This window comes from Micromys minutus (assembly GCF_963924665.1).
Source record: "Micromys minutus genome assembly, chromosome: 16".
NCBI classification, from domain to species: Eukaryota; Metazoa; Chordata; class Mammalia; order Rodentia; family Muridae; genus Micromys; species Micromys minutus.
The window spans coordinates 33,613,308-33,638,355 of record NC_137985.1 but is presented as its reverse complement, the minus strand read 5'-3'; the positions used below and the strand labels follow the sequence as shown (position 1 = coordinate 33,638,355).

Here is a 25,048-nt window from a genome sequence, read left to right as displayed (position 1 = left end):
ATAGAGATTAATTTTCTTTTCTGAAAATCTCTCTGTACCTAATACAATATTTTCTTTTGAGGATGCCATTTTTTTTTTTTAAAAATATGAGAATATCTAACAGTTCTGACTAATGTGGCAATAAACAGGAGAGAACTTTCATGAGTTTTGCTTTCTAGATAGTAATAAATATTTCATGTGTATGCAATAGTAAAATGATGCATTTCTGGGCCTGTGGTGCTCAGATACATGGTAAACACAAACCTACAAATATAAAAACACAGACCTTTGTAAGAACTTTTGTTCTTCCTGCTCCTCTGCTTTAGGGAATTGCACATGTGTATACATTCCTGTTTGGAGATGCGCATCTCACCCACTGTAGTTCTGTGTGTTGGGGATGGGGGTAGGAGCTATGTTACCCATCATGAAACCCTCTATGGGTTTAATACAGTTCCCCACATCTAACAAAAATTAGGAACTATATTTTGCATATTTTATCTTAATAAAATTATTAAGTTTGGAGATCACCATGTCTAAAATTTTTAGATATGCACTTCATTACAAATGATGAATATATACAATATTGTGATGATGAAGAATTGTAGCAATATGCATTTACTCTCTGCTATAAGATAAATATGTTTCACATAAAAGGAATATTTTTTCTATATACATAAAACAGAATCACCCACGAGAAGGCTTTTGAACATTTGACACACTGACTAATTCGATGCATAATATGATAAGCACATGGTTCTCTACATCTCAGACAGATATCCATCGTAGGGCCATTGACAAAAACTGTCCTGCCCTTGGAAACTTTAAAAATAAACAGTGATGGCAGAACTTCATATCTTGTGACTATAGAAAGCTCTTTTAAGTGTTTGCTAGCCCACTAATCATGAATGTTAGTAAAATAATAAGTTATGTTCAAAAGAAAAAAAATTTTTCAAGAAACTTATTTAGGGATACTTTCACATCCTTATTTCTCAGGCTGTAGATCATGGGATTCAGCATGGGCAAAACAATGGTATAAAACACAGATGACACTTTCCCTTGGTCCATGGAGCTGACTGATGATGGCTGTAGGTACATGAATGCAAGGGAACCAAAGAAAATAACAACAGCTGATATGTGTGAGCTGCAGGTGCTGAAGGCTTTGGACCTGCCTTCAGTGGATTTAATCCGGAGGATGCTAGAAATGATGAAGATGTAAGAGCTTAGAATAGTCAGAGTTGGAAGAAAGATATTGAAAACACCAAAACACAAAATTAATAGTTCAAAATTAAAAGTATCAGAACAGGAGAGTTCTAGAAGTGGGTAAAGATCACAGAAGTAGTGATTTATTATATTGGCCTTACAAAAATATACTTTTAGCATGCATAGTGTGTGAGATGAGGCACCCATCAAAGCAATACTGTAAACCCCAAATATCATCCAGGAACAGACTTGATAAGACATAACTACATTGTACAGCAAGGGGTTGCAGATGGCAACATAGCGGTCATAGGCCATTACAGCCAACATGTGACACTCTGCAATAGCAAAAATAATGAAGAAGTAGAGCTGAGTCATGCATTCAGGGTAGGAGATGATGTTCTTCACTGTCACAAAGTTCACCAGCATTTTGGGAATAATGATAATGGACTGGCAGAGGTCAATGAAGGACAGACTACTGAGGAAATAATACATGGGTGTGTGTAGTTGAGGACTGAGTAGTATCAGGGTGATCATGCCCAGATTTCCCACCAAACTGACCACATAGATTCCTAGGAAGAGGAGGAAGAGGGGCAGCTGCAGCTCTGCTTTGTCTGTTAACCCAGCGAGGATGAACTCAGTCACTTCAGAAACATTTCCTTGTAACATTTTCTTCTTTGACTTCTATGTAGAAAGAAACAAAAATGAAAAAAGAAAAAACTATCTAGAATTTTATCATCTACTGGAGTGTGAAACAGAATTCAGGCTTTCATTTTGCTATGAATCTTCAATTTTCTGATAGATAATCTTCAATTTTAGAATTTGAGGTATTAGACTTAACACATGGCAGTTGTAGTTAAAGATAAATTACTTTTGTTTATGAGTATAGTTTTTGTTATTAGAATGTTGGTACCTATTCCATTGACAATGAAAGAGTGATCAGATGCATTCAGTATAGTCTGCTAAGGAGTGTTCATGACTTATTTGTCTTTCTCTCAGTCACTTTAGAGAGAAATACGTTGTTTTCTACGTTACAACAAGAACACAATCTACACAAAAGCAAAGGACTTCCAGAGACATCCACAACTGTTGCTGTACTTAATGGTGGCAAAGTAAAACCTTTCTCCATAAGGTAATGAACAGTGTAAGCTATACTTTAACTTTAAACAGAATCTTAAGTTAGGGCAATCAGATAAATCTTGAAATTAAAAGGAACCTGAATTTAAAAGTAAGTGATAAAAATACATTTACATGTATATGAATAAATTTTTTATACAAAACATTCCAAGAAATACTTGATAAAATAGCACAGTAATTTAATTAGAAGGCTAACCCATACTGAGAATAAAGATTGTTAAGAAAACTCACAAATTGGTACCTGTGGACCAAAACCACAGGCCCTTTGCCTCCTGGAACAGCAGAGATCTGGGGACACAGGCCTGGTGAGACTGATCTGTGAGCAACCAAAGTGCAGAGAGAGCTAGGCAGAGCTCGCAGAAAATGTGCCACTGCAGCCCACAGTAAGCACCAGGCCTCTGGCACATGGACTCAGGATCCACCTGGAAAGCCCATGCTTGGGGACTAAATGCACTGTCCCACAGTAAGGCACATGCTTTTGCCAGTGGCAACTGGGGTCTGCCAGAGAAAGTTAGTACTTGAAGGTCAGCATTATAGACCTTCATACACCTTGACTAGAGGGGAGCTTGGCACATAGGCCTTGGAGAGCACACCTGGAGTTCTCAGAGAGCAGAAAGTACTGTGCTATTTAGAAAAGGGTCCCTTTTGGTCTAGAGAAAGAGTCAAGTCCCTGCCAGTAGTACTCAGAACCTCTGGGTAGAGGGATGAGCTCTCAGAACAGCCTCACAAGAACATCCACACCTGAACCCACAAAGACAGAATAGAGTCACTGCTACCAGAACCCACTGCTTGCCCACAAAACCCAAACACTCAGAAGCCCTCAGATCCACAAGAGAGACAGATGCCAGGAACTGACAACAGGAACACTTATAATCATAGATAACAAGATGGCAAGAAGAAAACTAAAGAACTTAAGCAACTAAAACCAAGACAACCTGTCCAAACCAGAACACAGCTCTTCCACCACAGCAAGCAGTGGATTGCCAAACACTCCAGAAAAAGAAGACTCAGACTTTGAATCAGACCTCACAATGATGATGGAGATCTTTAAGAAGTACATGAATAACTCTTTAAAGAAGCACAGGAGAACACACATAAACAAATAGAAGCTTTTAAAAAGGAAACACAAAAATCACTCAAAGAATACAGGAAAACACAACCAAACAGATGAAAGAATTTCAAATGGAAATAGAAACAATAAAGAAAACACAAAAAGAGACAACCCTAAAGATAGAAAACCTAAAAAAGAAGTCAAAAGTTATAGATGCAAGGAAGCATCACCAACAAACTACAGGAGATGGAAGAGAGAATCTCAGGGGCCGAAAAAACATAGAAAACATAGACAAAACAGTCAGAGAAGATGCAAAAATCAAAAACCTCTTAACCCCAAATGTACAAAAGATTCAGGACACAATGAGAAGACCAAATGTAACAAAAATTGGAATAGAAGAGATTATCAACTAAAAGGCACAGAAAATATCATCAACAGAATCATGGAAGAAAACTTCCCTACCCTTAAGAAGGAGATGGCCATGAGCACAAAAGAAGCCTACAGAACTCCAAATGGAGTGGTCCAGAAAAGCAACTCTTCCCTACACATAATAATCAAAACAATAAATGTTCAAAACAAAGGAAGAATACTAAAAGCAGTGAGGGGAAAAAGGACATGTAACATATGAAGGCAGACCAAACAGAATTATACCCTACTTCTCAACAGAGACTATGGAAGCTAGAAGATCCTAGACAGATTTTATAAAGATACTAAGAGAACACAAATATCAGTCGAAGTTACTGTATTTAGCAAAATTCTCAATCACCATAGACAGAGAGACCAAGACATTCCAGGACAAAACTAAATGTACACAATACTGAACACAAATCCAGGCTTACAAAGGATAACTGATGGAAAGTCCAATACAAGGAGGGAAACTGCATCCTAGAAAAAGCAAGAAAATAACTAAGGAAGAAAACCAAAAGAAGAAAGAAAGACAGACATAATTCTACCTCTAAAAGCAAAAAGAGTAGGAAACAACAATCACTATTCCTTAATATCTGTTAATATAAATGGACTCAATTCAGCAATAAAGAGACATAGACTGTCAGCCTGGATACATAAACAGAATCCAGCATTTTGCTGCATACAGAAAACTCATCTCAGAGACAAAGACAGACAATATCTCAGAAAAAAAGGCTGGGAAAAATCCTTCCAAACAAAAGGCCCCCCAAAACAAGCTGGAGTAGCTATTCTAATATCAAATAAAGGAGATTTTTAACCAAAAGTTATCAAAAAAGATGAGGAAGGACACTTTTTATTCATTACAGGGAAAATTTATCCGGGTAAATTCTCAATCCTAAAAATATATGCTCCAAATTCAAGAGCACAAATATTCATAAAAGAAACACTACTAAAGTTCAAAACATACATTGCTCCACACACAATAATAGTTTGAGACTTCAACACCCCACTCTCATCAATGGACAGATTATGGGAGCAGAAACTGAACAGAGACACAGTGAAACTAGCAAAGGTTTTGAACCAACTGTAATTAACAGACATCTACAGAACATTTCATCCTAAAACAAAAGAATACAACATCTCAGCCCCTCACGACACCTTCTCCAAAATTGACCCTATAGTCGGTAACAAAATAAGCTTCAATAGATATAAGAAGATAAAAATACTTCTATGCATCTTATCAGATCACCATGGAATTAGGCTGGTCTTTAATAACAACTAAGACATTAGAAAGTCCTTATACACATGGAAGCTGAACAATTTTCTACTCAATGATAGCATGATCAAAGAAGATATAAAGAAAAAAATAAGGATTTTCTAGAATTTAATGAAAATGAATGCACCACATACCCAATCCTATGGGATGCAATGAAACCAGTACTAAGGGGAAAACCAATAGCTTTGAGTGCCTCCAAAAAGAAATCGGAGAGAGCACACACTAGCAACTTGAGAGCACAGTTGAAAGCTCTAGAACAAAACTATTCAGATACACCCAAGAGAAGTAGATGGCAATAAATAATCAAACTCAGAGCAGAAATTAACCAAATAGAAACAACAAGAATCAGTCAAAGAATCAACAAAACCAAGAGCTGGTTCTTTATGAAAATTAACAAGATTTATAAATCCTTAGCCAGACTTACTAGAGGGCAAAGAGAGAGTATCCAAATTAAGAAAATCAGAAAGGAAAGTAGAGACATAACAACTGAAACTGAGGAAATTCAAGAAATCATCAGAACCTACTACAAAAGCTTATCCTCAACAAAACTGGACAGTGTGAAGGAAATGGATAAATTCCTAGACAGATACCAGATATGAAAGCAAAACCAGGTCTATACAAACCATCTAAACAATTCTATAACACCTAAAAAAATAGAAGCAATCATCAAAAGCCTTCCAACCAAAAAAAAAAAAAAAAAAAAAAGACCTGGACCAGATGGGTTCAGTGCAGAATTCTATCAGGTGTTTATTAACAACCTAATACCAGTATGCTCCAAACTATTCCACAAAATAGAGTCAGGTGGAACACTACCCAACTCATTCTTCGAAGCCATAAAAACCCTCATTCCTAAACCACACAAAGACCCTACAAGGGAAGAAAACTTCAGACCAATCTCACTTATAAACATTGATGCAAAATACTCAAAACCGAATCCAAAAACACATCAAAACTATTATTCATTTAATCACATAAGCTTCATCCCTGGGATGCAGGGATGGTTTAATATATGGAAATCCATCAAACTAATCCACCATATAAAGAATCTCAAAAAAAAAAAAAAAAAAAAAAAAAAAAAAAAAAAAAAAAAAAAAAACCACATGTTCATATCAAAAGATGCTGAGAAAGCATTTGAAAAAATTCAACACCACTTCATGTTAAAAGTCTTGGAAAACTGGAGAGATACAGGTCTGTCATCACTCAAAGCAAATATAAAAATATTTTATTGACTTTAAAAAATAAATGTATTGTTTAACAACTTGGAAAAAAAAAAGTCTTGGAAAAAGCAGGAATCCAAGGCCCATACCTAAACATAATGAAAGCAACATACAGCAAACCAATAGCCTACATCCAGCTAAATGGTGAGAAACTTGAAGCAATCCCACTAAAATGAGGGACTAGACAAGGCCACCCACCTTCCCCCTACCTACTCAACATAGTACTGGAAGTCCTTGCTGGAAAATTAGACAGCAAAATGAAATCAAAGGGATACTAATTGGAATGGAAGAGGTAAAAACATCAGTATTTGCAGTTGACATGATTGTATATTTAAGTGACCCTACAAATTCCACCAGAGAACTCCTATATCTGATAAACAAGTTCAGCAAATTGGTTGGATATGAAATTAACTCAAACAAATAAATAGCCTTCCTCTACTCAAAAGATAAACATGCTGAGAAAGAAATTAGCAAAATGATACCCTTCACAATAGTCACAAAGTATATGAAATATCTTGGTGTGACTATAACTAAGCAAGTGAAGGACCTCTATGAAAAGAACTTCAAATCACTGAATAAGGAAATTGAAGAAGATCTCAGAAGATGGAAAGATCTCCCATTCTCATGGATTGTAAGGATCATCATTATAAAAATGGCCATCTTACCAAAAGCAATCTGTGGATTCAATGCAATCCCCATCAAAATTCCAACTCAATTCTTCATAGTGTTGGAAAGAGCAATTTGCAAATTCACCTGGAATAACAAAAAACCTAGAATATCAACATCTATTCTCAACAACAAAAAAACATCTGCAGGAATCACCATCCCTGACCTCAAGCTATATTACAAGGCATGGTACTTGTAGAGAGATAAACAGGTAGGTCAATAGAACAGAAATACAGTCTTACACATATGGTCACTTGATCTTTCACAAAGAAACTAAAAACCATCATTGGAAAAATGACAGCCTCCTCAACAAATGGTGTTGGTCCAACTGGCACTCAGCATGCAGAAGAATGAAAATAGACCCGTTCTTATCTCATTGTACAAAGCACAAATGCAAGTGGATCAAAAGATCTCCACATTAAACTAGGTACTCTGAAACTGTTAGAAGAGAAAGTAGGGAAAACCTTAGAAAACATAGGCACCAGGTAAAATTTCCTGAACAGACCACCAATGACTTATAAGACCAAGGTTTCAGAAATGGGACTTAATGAGATTTAAAAGTTTCTGTAAGGCTAAGGACACTGTCAAGAAAACAAAACGGCAGCCAACAGATTGGGAAAAGATCTTTACTAGTCTCACATCTGATAGAAGTCTAATATCCAATATAAACAATGAACTCAAGAAGTTAGACACCAGAGACTCAAACAATCCTATTAAAAAATGAGATACAGAGCTAAACAAAAGCTCTCAGTTGAGGAATATTGAATATCTGAGAAGGCTCTAAGGAAGTGCTCAACATGCCTAGTCATCAGGGAAATGCAAATCAATACAACCCTAAGATTCCACTTCACACCAGTCAGAGTGGCTAAGATCAAAAACTCAGATGACTGCAGATGCTGGTGAGGATGCTGAGAAAGAGCAACACTTCTCCACTGTTGATGTGGTTGTATTTTGGTACGGCCACTCTGGAAATTAGTCTTTCGGTTCCTCAGAAAATTGGACATAGTTCTACCTGGAGACCCTGTTATTCCACCTCTGAGCATATACCTCAAAGATGCTCCAACATATAATAAGATATAATAAGGACACATGCTCCACCATGTTCATAGCAACTCTATTTATAATGGCCAGAAGCTGGAAAGAACCCATATGTCCTTCCGCAGACGAATAGTTACAAAAATTGTGGTATATTTACACAATGGTGTACTGCTCAGCTATTAGAAAGAATGACTTTATGAAATTCCTAGGAAAATGATGCATCTAGAGAATATCATTCTGAGTGAGGTAACCCAGTCACAAAAGAACAGACATAATATGCAGTCACTGATAATTTGATACTAGTCCTAGAAAGTTCTGAATAACCCAGGATCAACTCACAGGCCACATTAAGCTTAAAAAAAAAAAAAGGCCAAAATTGAAAGCCTCAGTCCTTCTTAGTAATAAAATAAGTGTATAGCACCCTCTCAGAGTGTTGTACACCTAGACCTTAAATCATTAATAATTCAAGAGCTAAGAATATAGCCCTGTGGCAATTTTTGCTATTTAATAATCTTTATGTTTAATCTATATACACCAAGAAAAGTTTGACTTTTTACATGTTACATTCTGTTTTACATGTACATTATGTTTATGGTAACTAGTAAGATTTCAATGAATACTGTCAAACCTTTAAAAGAATCAAGTACTGACAAAATATATTCATATAGTTTTATGCCATAATGTTTTTAAAACCTGTACATGTATCTCTTTTTAAAATAAAGTTGTAAGAAAAAAAAGAAAAATAATTAGAAACTCTAAAAAAATGAAAACATACAAATCATAGAAATTCACTTGAAATATCATGGAAAATATTAAAATGTTATGAATAAGTTAAATAATTACAAAACATTGCATCTGCAATTATCAACATTTTTGAAAAAATAAATCATTACACACATGGAAAAACATTACATCTTCATTAACCACAAGACTTAACCATACCAAATGGCAATACTTCCCAAAATAGTCTAAATGTTCTATGTAATCTTATTGAAAATTCAAGAATTTTCATTTCTAATAATAATACATTGATCATATAATCTCCATGGAAATATAATGAGGCTGGGAAAGATCCATACAAGCCTGCAGGATGACAGTAACATTGGAAGTTTAGATTTTTTCATTTGAAAACTTACTAGACATCACAAGTCTCATAATACAGCTGGGAAATATATGCAATTTATGAAATGTAAAAAAAAACTCTACATCTATATTTTTGAAGTTATGCCTTTTATAACAAATCAATGGGGGAAGACTCTTTTTCCAACTAATGAGAAAAGAGATGGAGGTACAAAATAAAATAAATTTCTACTATTTATTTAATGAGACATGGTTCCTATCATTAAACACAATAACATTCATAAAATACACATCAGTAGATCATCTTTCTTATGAAATTTGTAACAGTTTGCAGGATAAGTTGGCACAATAACAGATTATGAACAAAAAGTGAATTAATTGGGCTCACATACTGACACAAAAATCCATCCAAAAAGTCCAGAGTAGCAGTTCTTACATCACACAATGCTGGAGAGAAGCCTCTTACAGCCCCGTGATCATTTACTTATAACTTTGCATCTATCTGTCTTCTGTACCACAAAAGTATACACCATTCTTGTCTAATTATGTACTTTCGTAGAAAAACTTAAGAATGCTTAGAGATGGGTATTGTCTAACTTAAAGTTTATCTCAGAGGTGGTAGTATATTAATTTCTATAAAATATGTTTAATGTAGTTTAGCAAATTTCTTGGTTTTTTTTCCATTAATGATAAGGATGACTGCCTAAACAGGAGATGAACTGGGAACACAAAGATAGACATGTTATGGTGGACAGTAGAAAGCCATGAAGCCTCAACTCTACACAAAGAACCATGACAGGCAGTTAAGAAATGCTGAGAGTGGGATAACTAGTTCTCCCTGAGTAGAGCACATCAATTGTAATAATGGTACAATTATAAATTATTTAACATAGAATTGTATTATTATAACATATAAATGTATTGTAATTTAAAATTATATACATATAAATGGATGTATTATTTCATAATCTTTATACATAAAATAATTCTTTTAAATGTAGTGAATTTTATGTACAAACAGCTCTGTGTCTCATAAATTTGTGTTTGAAAATATTCCCAAGAGAAGAGTACACTCAGCATCAAATAGTCATCCCTGAAAACATAGATACAAGTAACATTACACAGTATAGTCAGGTTGTATTTAGGAATATATGTGTGTGTGTGTGTGTGTGTGTGTGTGTGTGTGTGTGTGTGTGTGTGTGTGTGTGAAAATAATATAAAGAAGTCATAGATTTGAGAGAAAGCAATGAAGAGTTTTTGGAGAACTTGGAGGGAGGAAAGAAAGGGGATACAATAACATAATGTCAAGAAATAAAAGAAGCAAAAGTAACAATAATGAGAATTCATATATTGTTTGTTTCCAAGAATTTATATATTGATAAACCTTGTTGAGATATGGATCTTCCCAGGACAGTTAGTATATTGTATACTAATATTAGTATATTGACTAGTAGAGCCATGTAAGTGAACTCACTATCTGTTCTAGTTTCCTTTTCTGTTTCTGTTATAAAATACTATTTCAGCATATGGTTTTTTAGATTATAGTCTACCACTGCAGACAGTTAGGGCAGCAAAGGAAGCAGGAACTGAAGAAAAACAATGAAGGCCACTGTTCATTGGCTTGTGTGCTGATAAATGATTAACTAGCTTTCATATAGAACCCAGTGCTACTCCCAGAAAAAGTCCTCCCCTAGGTGGGCTTGACCTTCACACACTTTCCATCTATTTACCAATCTCCCATAGACCTTGGAACAGGTGAGTTTTTCCAAGGTCAAATTTTCAACTCAGTTGAATTTCTTTTTGTCAAATAATTCTAGAATGTGTTAAATTGCTAGAAAAAAATTAACTAGACTCTTTATTGTGTATAAACTAAAAACATAAATACACTTTCCATTATGTTCCTCCAAAGTCTCATGTAAATATCATAATATCAAATATCATATAAAATTTAAATTCTCTAAGTCTTTAAAAAAATTAACACATTAAAATCCAAGTTTTCTTTAAGTGTAAAAATATCCTAACTATAGGCTCCTAAAAATTAAAAACTAGTAAGTGCTTTCTTAATTTAAATGTAAAGAATTAAGGCATTGAAAATTGTACTTAAGCAAACCCCCACTTACGAATATAAATCTTCTGGCTTAGTGTTCAGCATATAGAGCTGCCCTTTCCAGCTCTTTAGGGCAACAAAAGTCTTGATCATCCCAGCTTTTCAGCTGTGCATCAACATAACTCACAGCTTTAAGAAAAATCATCCAGGAAGTCAAGAAAGAATCTAAAGCTGACCCCCAATCAGTTGTTATTAAATCTCCTTTTTAAAACAGTCTATATATTTTAAGTTTATTTCATTTATGTTTTGAGATTATACATAATATATATCATGATAATATCTCATGCACCTTTCATGATCATCATGAGATTATCATGAAGGTCATTTGACATTCTAATATTAAGAATTTTTTATTAAAAATTTTTATTTTAAAAAAGAGATAAAAGTAAACAAAAATGTAAAAGCATTTTAGCATAAAAGAATATGAATATATTTTTGTGAGTACTTGATTTTTTTTTTGAGGTTTGAAAGTAACCATTGAAAACTTACTAGTTACAATGAGCATAAAGTACATAGAAAACAAAATATTGCATGGAAATAGTTGAAGTTTTTTAGGTGTGTAAAGATTAAACATTATGATTTTTAAATACCAAGGATTGCCACAAGGCTGCATTCTTAGCTCTTGAATTATTAATGATTTAAGGTCTAGTTGTACCCCACTCTGAGAGGGCACTATACACAGAGAAATGAAAGTTAGGCCCTCACCTTTGCCTTATATGGAGACTTCCATCTGAGTACAAATGAGTTCTAGTCAAGTTCTCCTTAAATGAAATGTATCTCCATGTTGTTCGAGTGAGTAATCTAAAATAAAATCTTCTGAATCATTTTTATTTTTTGAAATCAGAAGAGAAATTTTATGTTCTGATCAGTTTATGTTACTATTATAAGTCCAGTATCATGACTCCTCTCAAATCTTCCAAAGGCACTTACAAGCCTAGTATCGTTTTCAAGGAAACTTTTCAAATACAAGAGCCATCATAAACATATACAGAAGGAAACACCCCAGGGACTTGATTTTCCCTGGAGATGACATGCTCATAGGAAAAAGTGATTAAGATTAATGGTATCATACTTTGTTTGATACTTTTATTTTGTTTCCCCTGAGCAAAATTCTTGGTGTTTGGAAATAGTATTAATTATTGCATTTGGGGTCAAAAATTAAAGTTTAATGGCATGGTAGTACTAAGACTCCATGACAACTTTCCATCTGAAAATAATCTCTGAAGTATATGAGACCATTTTCAATGCTTGTCCAGTTCCCCTATTTAATAAATGCCCATAAAATAAATAATAACTTTTAATTATTATAAAAACTCTCTTACATGTTCCAATATTATTTTGTTGAACATATTGGCCTTAGTAAATTTGATAATAAATATTGATTGTAGAAATATAGACGAATAAATGTTTAAATTTTTTTATTAAATATACTTTATAGATGAAGAATTTTTCATAATAGCATAGGGGAAAATTCTGGTACTATTATAGCAATGACATGAAATGGATCAGTTAATACAGTGGTTATGGATGATGTTGAAACCTTAAATTTTTACTCATTTTTTATTTCTCCTGTTGTTTTTGTAAATGTGGAAGTTACAGATAAGCAATTAGTCATGGTAAACGAACCCATCTGAAACTAATCTCATCTAGAATGCATTATATTTATGTTGTTTTAAGATTTCAATGGAAAAAATTTATGAATTATAGTTAATGCATCCAATTACACATGCATATTTTCAGGCAATTAGAATAAACACATGGCTACTTGTTTAGTGTGTTTAGAGAAAAAAACTCAAGGACACCAAAGTAACAATGAAAAAAAATCCAGCATCTATGAGTTTACTGATATAAATACTGCTATGCAAAAAAATATTCAGAGCGAATAGTTAAAATGGTGAATAATATCTCTGGGAGAAAATGTAGCAGATATTTAAAACATTTTCAGTGCCAGAAAGTCACAGTGTTAAATTTTTGTGAGTGCATGAAAAGGACACAAGAATGACTGAAGAGGATTTCCCATCCCCATATCTGAAACTAATTAAACAAAAAATAAATGCAACAAGTTACAGGAAAATATAAGTGAAAATAGAAATTGATGATTGTATGTCTACAAATGGAATTAAGATACAAATTTATAAGACACAATTCTGAATTAAGTTATCCTTTCAGATAAATGGAGTGCAATTTCTGTGTTCTTAAGTCAAGGTTGTTTTCAATGCCTTAAAAATTTTATCAGTTATTTTGTTTGTTTGTATTTAAAATGTTATCTCACATCCTACTTTTGTTCCAGATGACCAGATGATAGGAGACAAAACAGGTATCAATAGATACAAGGAGAGTGACAGAATTCCATGCATCCTATCAGATAACCATGTAGTACTGCCAAAGTAAAACTGCAGAGAGTATACACTAGCAGCTTTACAGAACATCTGAATGCTCTAGAATAAAAAGAAGCAGACACAACCAACAGGAGGAGACAGCAGAAAATAATCAAAGTCAGAGCTAAACCAACCAAGCAGAAACAAAATAAAAGTATAAAACAAATCAAGAAAACCAGGAACTGGTCGTGAAGAAAATCAACATGAGAGATAAATACTTAGCCAGACTAACCACAGGCCACAAAGGCAGTATCCAAATTAACAAATTAGAAATGAAAAGGGAGAAAAAACATCAGAAACTGGAAAAGTAAAAGAAACAAAAATCAGATCCTATGACAAAAGCCTATATTCAACAAAACTGGAAAATCTAAATGAATTGGACAATTTTCTAGAGAGATATCAAGTACAAAATTCAAATCAAGATGAGATAAAACATCTAAATGGTACCATAACTTTTAAGGAAATAGAAGCAGTCATTAAAATTCTCCCAATCAGAAAAAGCCCCAGACCAGATGGGTTTAATACAGAATTCTAGTAGACCTTCAAAGAAGACCTAATACCTAATCCTTCAAATAATTTCACAAGATAGGAACAAAAGAGACACTACCCACTTTGTTCTTTGAAGCCACAATTACCCTTATATCGAAATCACACAAAGACCTCACAAAATAAAGAGAACTTCAGACCAATTTCCTGTATGAATATCAATGCAAAATTACTGAATAATTCTTGCAAACCGAATCTAAGAATACATTAAAATGATCATTCACAATGATCAAATAGGCATCCTCTCAGGGATGCAGGGATATTTCAGTATATGGTAATACATCAAAATAATCCATTATAGAAACAAACCCAAAGAAATAACTACCACATGATTATTTCCTTAGGTACCGAGAAAGCATCTGACAAAATTCAACATCCCTTCATGATAAAAAGCTTGGGAAGATCAGGAATTTAAGGTCCATGCCTAAACATAGTTAAAGGAATACACAGCAAACCAGTAGCCAAATCAAACTAGATAGAGAGATACTTGAAGCAATCCCAATGAAATCAGGGTCTAGTTTCAAAGAAAAGAAAAGGACAAGTTTGTCTACTCTCTCCCTACCTATTAAATACCACATTAGTAGTCTCAGGCACAGCAGTTAGATAACAAAAGGAGGTCAAAGGCATACAAATTGGAAAGGAAAAATTCAAAATATTAGTATTTGCAGATGATATGATTTTATACTTACATAACCCCAAAAATTCCTATCACAGAACTCCTACAGCTGATAAATAACTTAAGCAAAGTGGCCGGACATAAAATTGACTCAAACAAACCAGTCCTCCCTGTACTCAAAGGACAAATAGGCTGAGAAGGAAATTAGGGAAATAATACCCTTCACGATAGTAACAAAAATATAAATATCTCCTTGTATAAAGCTCAAGTCCAGGTGGATCAATGGTCTTCACATAATACTTGATACACTGAAACAAATGAAAAAGAAACAAGGGAAGATCTTCAAAAACATGGGTACAAGGGAAATTTGCTGAACAGAACTCTAATGGCTTATTCTCTAAGATAAATAATCAACAATTAGAACATCATAAAATACCAAATCTTCTGTAAGGCAAAGGACACTGTCAATAGGACAAAACAGCACCCAAAATATTGAGAAAAGATATTTGCCAACTTTACATCTGATAGAGGGTTATTATCCAATATGTACAGAAAACTAACAAAGTTTGACTCCACAGAATCTAATAACCCTATTAAAAATGGGGGACAGATCTAAACAAAGAATTCTGAACTGAAGAATATCGAATGACTGAGAAGCACCTAAAGAAATGTTCAACATTCTTAGTCAAATCAAAACAACTTTGAGATTTTATCTCACAATAGTCAGAATGGCTAAGATTAAAAAAATCTCAGCTGACAGGAGATGCTGGCTAGGATATCAGAAAAAGGAATTCTCTTCCATTGTTAGTGGGATTGCAAGCTTGTACAAAATCAGTCTGGAGGTTTCTCAGAAAATTGGAAATAGTACTACCTTAGTACCCAGCTATAACACTCTTAGGCACATACTCAAAAGGTACTTCAACATAGAACAAGGGCACATGCTCCCCTATATTCATAGTAGCCTTTTTAAAAATAATAACCCAGATGCTAATAAGAACCCATATTCCTTCAATGGAGGAATAGATACAGAAAATGTGATACATTTACACAATGGAGTACTACTCTGCTATTAAAAACAATGAGTTTATGAAATTCTTTGTCAAATGGATGGAACTAGAAAATATCATCCTGAGTGAGATAACCCAATCACAGAAGAATACACAAGGTATGCACTCACTGGTAAATAGATATTAGGCCAAAAGATGATAATATTCATGATACAATTCACAGACCACATGAAGCTCAAGAAGATGGAAGAACAAAGAGTGGTCTTGCTAGAGGGGTAAGCAAAATATTTACAGGAGGAAATACAGAGACAACTTCTGGAGCAGAGCCTGAAGGAAAGATCATCCAGAGACTGCCTTGCCTGGGGTTCCATCCCATATACAGTTACCAAACTCAGAATAAATTGTGGATGCAAAGAAGTGCTTGCAGACAGGATCCTCTTATGAATGTTTCCTGAGAGGCTTTGCTGTTATAGATGCCAGAGTTTTACTGTTATAGATGGGGGTGCTTACAGCTAACTATCAGACTGAGCACAGGGACCCCAGTGGAGGAGTCAGAGAAAGGATTGAAAGAGCTGAAAGATTTGAAATCCCATAGAATGAAAACCATTAACCAACCAACCCCCCTCAGAACTCCCAGGGACTAAACCACCAACTACAGAGCACACATGGAGGGATTCATGCTCCAGATGCATATGTAGCAGAGGATGACATTGTTTTACATCAATAAGGGGAGAAGCCCTTGGTACTGTGAGGACTCAGTTCTCCAGAGTAGGGAAATGGTAGATTGTTGAGGTGGGAGTTTGTGGGTTGGAATGGGACCATCTACCTAGAAACAGGGATAAAGGGCATGTATGGGAAAGGGGTTAAGGAGAAAAGGAGATAGCGTTTAAAATGTAAATACAGAGACTATACAATAAGAAAATAAAAAGAAAAATACAAATAAATAAATGAATCACCAATTAACTAGTGTCACTCATTTCAATTATAAATTAATAAATGATATTTTATCAGAATTTTATTTTATAATAAAATGTATGTAATCATGCTGAAAATACATGTTAAATGTTAGATTCCTGTGGGCTAATTAATTAATATCCTATGTTATCAAGTGATGTAAGAAAAGACTGATATAAGTATTTTCACAATTATTTAATTGTCTGGTTAGAAATCTAACACTCATTTGTAAATTTTTGAATTTATTTATTTTTCTGTTGTGAGTATGTATGCATACTTGCTTGTATGAAGGTACATATAGAAGATGGTCAAGAGTGAAGCTGAAGTTGCATGTGGTTGTGAGATGCCAAACTTGGGTGCTGGATATCAACTTCTGGTTGTCTGAAATAACTTTAAGAACTATTAACTACTGAGACATCTTTCCAGTGCCAAAGTCTTTAAAATGTATACTAAAATTAAGTGAAGAATACTAGCTGTGTTGATTATCAAAATACCTCTTAAAACAGCTACACTTTAAGCTATGTGATACTAATATCTGGTAGAATATTAGATGATGGGATATATGGGATAGAATAGAAACTCAAGATATAGCTGCGAGCAGCTAAGGAAGTTGAGTATATGGCTATCTTTCACCGGTATGTTCAATAGAATGAAGCTGTATTCATCTTATTTTATTTATTTCATTTCATTTTTTGGTTTCTTAGTAAGTAGGTCTAATAAAAGTGAGTAGTTATATCTTAAAAGATAAAATAATATGTTAAAAGTTAAAGTTTATTCTTTAAGCTAAAAAATAGTTTTAATTTATAGCCAATATCTACATGGCCTAATCATAAATCCCCTATCCTCACAGTTCTTTGTCTTCTGTGCTCAAAACTACATCCTGAATATATGTATGGGCATCATATATGTACCTGCTACCACAGACATCAGAAAGCAGCATCCTAAAGTGTTTCTACCAGCAGCCTCAAATACTTTGATTTTTTTTTTAAAAAATGAATTAGTATTTCTCAAACTAGCTAGGTTGCCATGAATAATCCGTAACTATAGCTTTCTAAGTTTGCAAAGCAATATGTTCACTTTCTCTCCCCTCCTGCTTATTTTAAAATTAAATATTATATCTGGTCTTTTTTAAGGCAAGTACATTTTTGGAGTATTGTTTTATATTGGGTATGCTGTTAAAAATAAAATATATATTGAGAGGGAAAAAAACTACATCCTGGTTCATACGTCAAGTTACCAAGAACTACAAGCGTCAATAAGCAAGGTTAATATATTTACAGCTTTCTTAGATCCTGGAACTATGCACACAGGCTTTTCTTGGATTAGGACCTGTATGCTTAATTTTAAAAATAGAATGGTGCTTTTAAAATGAAGTCAATTGTGCTAAGGTAAGTAGGCTTGTTACATGGAAACATCCTAAAGGCTGTGAAGGAACTCAGGGAATATTTTCTCATGTCAGAGACCACAGTATTCCAAATTGATAACTAACAGTCAAGTGAGTCCTTATAAAAAATAGATAGTGTTCTCTTTACAAGTGTTGAATTACTGGCAGGAACCAGACAGAGATGCCCCTGAGGAACTATGCTAGAGTCACATAGATACAGATGAGCATGCTTACTGCTAGCCATCTGTCTCAACTCAGGGATCCCAACAAGGTTGCTAAAGAAAGGACCTAAGGAGATAAAAGGGGTTGTAACCTCATGAGAAGATAACAACATTATCAACCAAACAAACCCTTCAAAACTCCCATGGAGTAAAGCACCAACTTCTGTGTACATTTTGAGAGACCCATTGATTTGGTTTCATATGTAGCTGAAGATAGCAGTGTCTGGCAACAATGTGAGAAGAGACTTTTGTTCCAAAGATGGCAGGTTTTCTCAACGTAGGGGAATGAGAAGACAATGGGGTGGAGAGGGGGATCAGAAGGGAGTGCACCTTTGTGAAGGCAACTGGAGAGGGAGAGAGGATGGGAACGGAGCAGTATAAAGATATAACATCTGAAATGTAAATACAGAGTATCTAATTTTAAAAAGATGATAATGTAATAAGAATTTAACAACCTAAAGATGAGAACATATCTTTGAAAAAAAACATCACATTAGTGAATGACAAAATAGAGTTTAAACCTATGAAATCTAGCTACAGACTCCTTAGTCTTTAATACTGCATCAATGAGTGCATGATGTGGTTGAGGAAAAGTAAATTAAACAACAACAAAAAAAAAAACCAAAATAATGTCAACAGGTGAGAAAATGGGGAACACAGCAGGTGCTGGAGCTTGGGAATCACAGGGCTGAAGAGCTTAAGCTGCAAAGTACACAGAGGAAAGTGTATGGCAACCTTCAGGTTGTCAGAAACCCTGACATGCATATATATATATATATATATATATATATATATATATATACATATATAATTTGAAAATCTCAAGAAACTAGATAAAGGAAACATAGAACCCAATTAAATAATGGTAAACAGATCTAAATAGAAATTTCTCAATAGAGGAAATGCAAATGGCTGAGAAACTAAAGAATGTCCAAGAATCTTAGACAGCAGGAAAAGACAAATCAAAACTATTTTTGAGACTTTATCTTCCACAATTAGAAGGCTAAGATCTACAAAACAAGTGACAGCTCATGCTGGCAGAGATGTAAAGGAAGAGAAATGTATAAATATACATTGCTGGAAGGAGAATAATGGAATTCAATGCGGTAGTTCCTCAGGAAGATGGGAATCCATATACCTCAAGATCTTCATATACCACTCTTACATACCCAATGGATGCTTCATCCTACCTCAGGGATACTTGCTTAACCATATTCTATTTGTAATAGCCAGAAAGTATAATCAACATAGATGTTCCTTAACATAAATATAGATAAAGTATATATGGTACTAATATACAGTGGGGTATTACTAAGCCATTAAAATCTATATTTTATGGGCTATATACAAGAGTAAAAGAATAAACTGCAACTAAAATTACCATATAAATATAAAACCTGAAGCTATTTATGCATCAAAATGAAACAAGGTATCATTCTTCTATTGTGAAAATATATGATTCAAATATATATAAGAAACTTAAGAAAATATTTTAATGTGTAGAAAATATTTAGCTGTCTGTCATAGTTTAGGGGCAGTTGTTTTTGTTTTGCTCTTGTTCTTCTGTTTTATTTTTTCAACTTGATAAAACTAAACTCATTTTAGAAAAGCAATTCTCAATACAGAAAATCCCCCTTCTGAATTAGACTGTGGTTAAGCCTCTAGGAAGCTTCCTTAATTAATATTTGATGTTAGAAGTCTCAACCACCGTGAGTAGTGCTGTCCCTATTGAAGGTGGTCCCAGAGCTTATGAGAAAGTAGGCTGACAAAAACACAGAGCAAAGCCTGTAAAGAGAGTTCTGACATGTGTTTATTTCAGTTCCTGCCTTTAAATTTCTGTCTTGAGCTCCTGCCTTGACTTCCTTTAATAATGAACTGTGATACAGAAGAATAAGTTGAAATAAACCCTTTCCTCTCCTAGTTAATTTTGGTCTTGATATTTTATCCTAGCAATAGAAACTCTTAAAAAATGCCACATATTTTGCTATTGAAGAAAATGTATTAGAGTATATACATAGACAATATTGAATTAGATCTGGAAGTACATTTATAAATGGGTGAACTTTAGACATTACGCTGATAGATATGTGTAAAATAAAACCAATACCCTGCTTCCCAGGGTTGGATTGAGATTAAAATACCTTTTGCAGGTGGGAATGTCTGAGAAGGATGTATTTTATTGGTAAACGCTCCATATCTCTAGGTACCTCATTAGCATAGAGTTCTCTTTTTTCAGTCTACTAGACCTATAGTCATGTCTCTTTTTCTATTTTCTTACTCTGAGATTTTAGGGATGCCTCATATATGTGTGGAAGGTCATGGGGTGTTGCACGTACATAATTGACGGCTGCAAATCTATGGGGAGCTGTGGGTATGTGACAGGGGCTTGGTATGGTAGTACTACTCAGCTATTAGAAACAATGACTTCATGAAATTCATATGCAAATGGATGGAACTAGAGACTCTCCTCCTCAGTGAGGTAACCCAGTCACAAAAGAAAATGCATGGTATGCACTCACTCCAGATCATGGGAACAGAAACTGAACAAGGACACTGCAAAACATCACCAGTTTTAATACACTTCTTCTTGTCTAACAAAAATTAGGCATTGTATTTTGCATATTTTATTTTATAAAATTATTATTTTTGAAGATCACAATGTCCAAAATCTTTAGAAATATATTTTATTACAAATGGTGATTATAGACTATATTGTAATGATGAAGAAGTCAAGCCATATGCATTTACTCTTTGCTATAAGGTCAATATGTTTCACATAAAAGAAAGATTTTTTATACATATTATGTACATTTGACAAACTGAATAAAGTGATGCATTATATGATAAGCACATGGTTCTCTACATCCCAAACAGATGTTCTCCATCACATGCCCCATTGAGTATAATGTCCTGCCCTTGGAAACATTAAAAATAAAGAGTGATGTCAGTAATTTCACATCATGGGACTATACTTAGCTCTTTCAACTGTTTGCTAACCCTATAAACATGAATGTTAGTAAACAAACATCAGTCTTGTTCACAAGAAAAGCTTTCTTTCGAGGAACTTATTTAGGGCAATTTTGACATCCTTATTTCTTAGGCTGTAGATCAAGGGATTCAGCATGGGTACAACACTGGTATAAAACACAGAGGACACTTTCCCTTGGTCCATGGAGCTGACTGATGATGGCTGCAGGTACATGAATGCAAGGGAACCAAAGAAAATAACAACAGCTGATATGTGTGAGCTGCAGGTGCTAAAGGCTTTGGACCTGCCTTCAGTGGATTTAATCCGGAGGATGCTAGCAAGGATGAAGATGTAAGAGCTTAGAATAGTCAGAGTTGGAATAAAGATATTAAAAACACCAAAACATAAAATTAATAGTTCAATATTAAAAGTATCAGAACAAGAGAGTTTTAGGCGTGGATAAAGATCACAGAAGTAGTGATTTATTACATTGGCCTTACAGAAATACACTTTTAGCATGCATACTATATCGGATGTGGCACCAATCAAAGCAATACTGTATACCCCAAATATCATCCAGGAACAGACTTGATAAGACATCACAACATTGTACAGCAAGGGGTTGCAGATGGCAACATAGCGGTCATAAGCCATTACAGCCAACATGTGACACTCTACAATAGCAAAAATAATGAAGAAGTAGAGCTGAGTCATGCATTCAGGGTAGGAGATGATGTTCTTCACTGTCACAAAGTTCACCAGCATTTTGGGAATAATGATAATGGACTGGCAGAGGTCAATGAAGGACAGACTACTGAGGAAATAATACATGGGTGTGTGTAGTTGAGGACTGAGTAGTATCAGGGTGATCATGCCCAGATTCCCCACCACACTGACCACATAGATTCCTAGGAAGAGGAGGAAGAGGGGCAGCTGCAGCTCTGCTTTGTCTGTTAACCCAGCGAGGATGAACTCTGTCACTTCAGAACTATTTCCTTGTAACATTTCTTCGAGTACTATGCAAGAGAGACAAAAATGGAATAACTATCTAGTGTCTTACCTTCTACTGAGGTGTGAAACAATTCAAGCTTGCTTTTTATCTTCCATTTTCTGACAGATAATCTTAAATTTTAGAATTTGAGGCATTAGTCTTAGCACATGGAAGTTAAAGATAAGTTACTACTGTCTGTGAGTAAAATTTTTGTTATGGGAATTTTAAGACTTTTTTCATTGACAACGAAAGAGTGATCAGATGCATTCAGTAGAGTCTGCTAAGGAGTGTTCATGACTTATTTGTCCTTCTCTCAGTCACTTTAGAGAGAAGTACTTTGTTTTCTAAGTTACAACAAGAGCAGCATCTACACAAAGGCACAGGACCACCACATACATTCGTAACTGTTGCTGTACTTAATGGTGGCAACGTAAAACCTTTTTCCATAAGGTAATGAACAGTGTAAGCTATACTTTAATTAACCTTAAACAGAATCTTAAGTTTGGGCAATCAGATGAATTTTGAAATTAAAAGGAACCTGAATTTAAAAGTGAATAATGAAAAATACATTTACATATATGTGAATTAATTTTTTATACATATAATTCCAAGAAATCCTTAAAAATGGCATAGTAATTTGTTTAAAAAGCCAAACCCCTACTGAGCACAAAAATCATTAAAAATTCTCAGAAATCATAAAAATTCACTTACCATATCATGGAAAATGTTAAGATAGTTAGAAATAAATTAAATAATTACGAAGCATTGCTCTTGTAGTTATCAACATTTTGGAAAAATATATTATTACATGCATGGGAAATCATTCCATCTTAATGAACCACAGGATTTAACCATGTGAAATGACAATAATTTCCAAACTGTTCTAGGATTTCATAGTAACCTTACTGAAAATGAAAAACTTTCATTTTTAATATTATTATATTGATCATATAATAATCATAAAAATATAATGGGGCTGGGAACAATCGAGACAAACCTGAATAAAAACAATGACATTGGAAGTTCCAAGTTTTCTGTTTGAAAACTTGCTAAATATTATACTATTCTTATAATACAAGAATACTTTCAAATATAAACAATTTATTAAACTTTATAACTCTTGATCTATATTTTTGAAGTTATATATTTTATAAAAAAATCAGTGGAGGAAGCCTCTTTTTTTCCAACTAATGAGCAAAGATATGAAGTTACAAAATAAAATAAATTTTAATTTTCTTTTTATGAAACATTCATGCTATAATTAATATAACAATATTTAAAAAATATAAAACAGTAGCTCTTCATGTCCATGAAATTTGTGATAGTTTTCTGGATAAGTTGGCACAATCAGAGGCTATAAACAACAAAAAAAGAATTAATTGGGCATAATAAAAATAATTTGAGCCTTAATGGGCACCATAGATATATGAAAATTAACATACTCCATGAGAAATACATCTCAGTGTTGTATCTTATGAAAAACTATTAATAGAATTAAAGACATTTTATATATATATATATATATATATACATATATATATATTACATATTATGTATATATATATGTATATAATATATATATATATATATATTATATACATATATATATATATATATATCATAATATATAAGAAAACAAATAATCCAGTTAAGAATAACCAGATAATTTGAATAATGACCTTTGAATTTGAGATAAGTAAATCACCAAAAACACCTGAAAACATGTTTACCATTCTAAATTATTAGAAACATTTAAATACATGCCAAAGTGGAACGTAATTTCACATGGGTTAGATGGGTTGTGATAAAATGATATCTGCTGGCAGACATGTGAGGACCTGACAACATTATATTACTGCTGGGGTTTAAAACAGGACAAAAGTTTCAGAAAACTGTTGAAGATCCCATGAAAATATAAATCATACAGTAATCACAAGTCCAAAGAATTTCAATACTTGAGAAACACCTGCAAGAGTAGAAAACTCAGTGACACAAAGAATAGCCATTCTTGTCCAATTCTGTATTTTTGTAGAAAAACTTACGAATGTCTAGAGATTGGTATTTTTAACTTAAAGTCAAACTCAGAGGTGGTAGTATATTCATTTTTATAAAATGTGTTTTATGTATTTTAGCAAATCTCTTATTTTTTTCCATTGATGATAAGGATAACTGTCTAAAGAAGAGGTGAACAGGGAAAACAGAAATAGAAATATTATAGTGGACAGAAAAAAGCAATGAGACTTCACCTCTACACAAAGAACCACAACAGGAAATTAAGAAATGCTGAAAGTGGGAAAAATAATTCTCCTCAGAGTAAAACACATCAATTGGTATAATAATATAATTATAAATTTTTAAATATAAAATTGTATTATTATAACATAAATATACTGTGATTTAAAAATTATAAACATATAAGTGAATGTATTATTTTATAGTTTTTATACATAGAATAATTCTTTCAAAGGTAATAAGCTTCATGTACTCATAGTTTTCTGTCTCACAAAATATGTGTTTGAGAATATTCCTAAGAGAAGAGTACACTCAGCATCAAATAGTCATTCCTGAAAATGTAGATACAGGTAACATTACACAGATTATTCAGGTTGTATTTAGGAATATATATTTATATAGGTGAAAATAATATTGTAGAAGAAGTCATGGATTTGAGAGAAAGCAATGAAGAATTTTTGGAGGACTTGGAGAGAGAAAAGGAAGGAGGACACAAATTAATTATATTATAATGTCAAGAAATAAAAGAATCAAAAGTAACAATATGGAGCATTCATACATTGTTTTTTCCCCAGAATTCATATATTGATAATTCATT

The 25,048-nt window shown here is 33.6% G+C and overlaps 2 protein-coding genes across 2 annotated transcripts; both read right to left on the bottom strand.

Moving 5' to 3' along the window:
* Positions 1-909: 909 nt before the first annotated feature.
* Positions 910-1,845, bottom strand: LOC308431210 (olfactory receptor 8G50-like; the record flags this gene model as incomplete). Its single annotated transcript, XM_080930573.1, has 1 exon — positions 910-1,845. One exon carries the CDS (start codon positions 1,843-1,845, stop codon positions 910-912), a length of 936 nt encoding a protein of 311 aa, XP_080786699.1.
* Positions 1,846-21,296: 19,451 nt separating this feature from the next.
* LOC308431112 (olfactory receptor 8G50-like) lies at positions 21,297-22,232 on the bottom strand (the record flags this gene model as incomplete). Its single annotated transcript, XM_080930476.1, has 1 exon — positions 21,297-22,232. The coding sequence occupies one exon, from the start codon at positions 22,230-22,232 to the stop codon at positions 21,297-21,299; it is 936 nt and encodes a 311-aa protein (XP_080786602.1).
* Between the last annotated feature and the right edge of the window lie 2,816 nt (positions 22,233-25,048).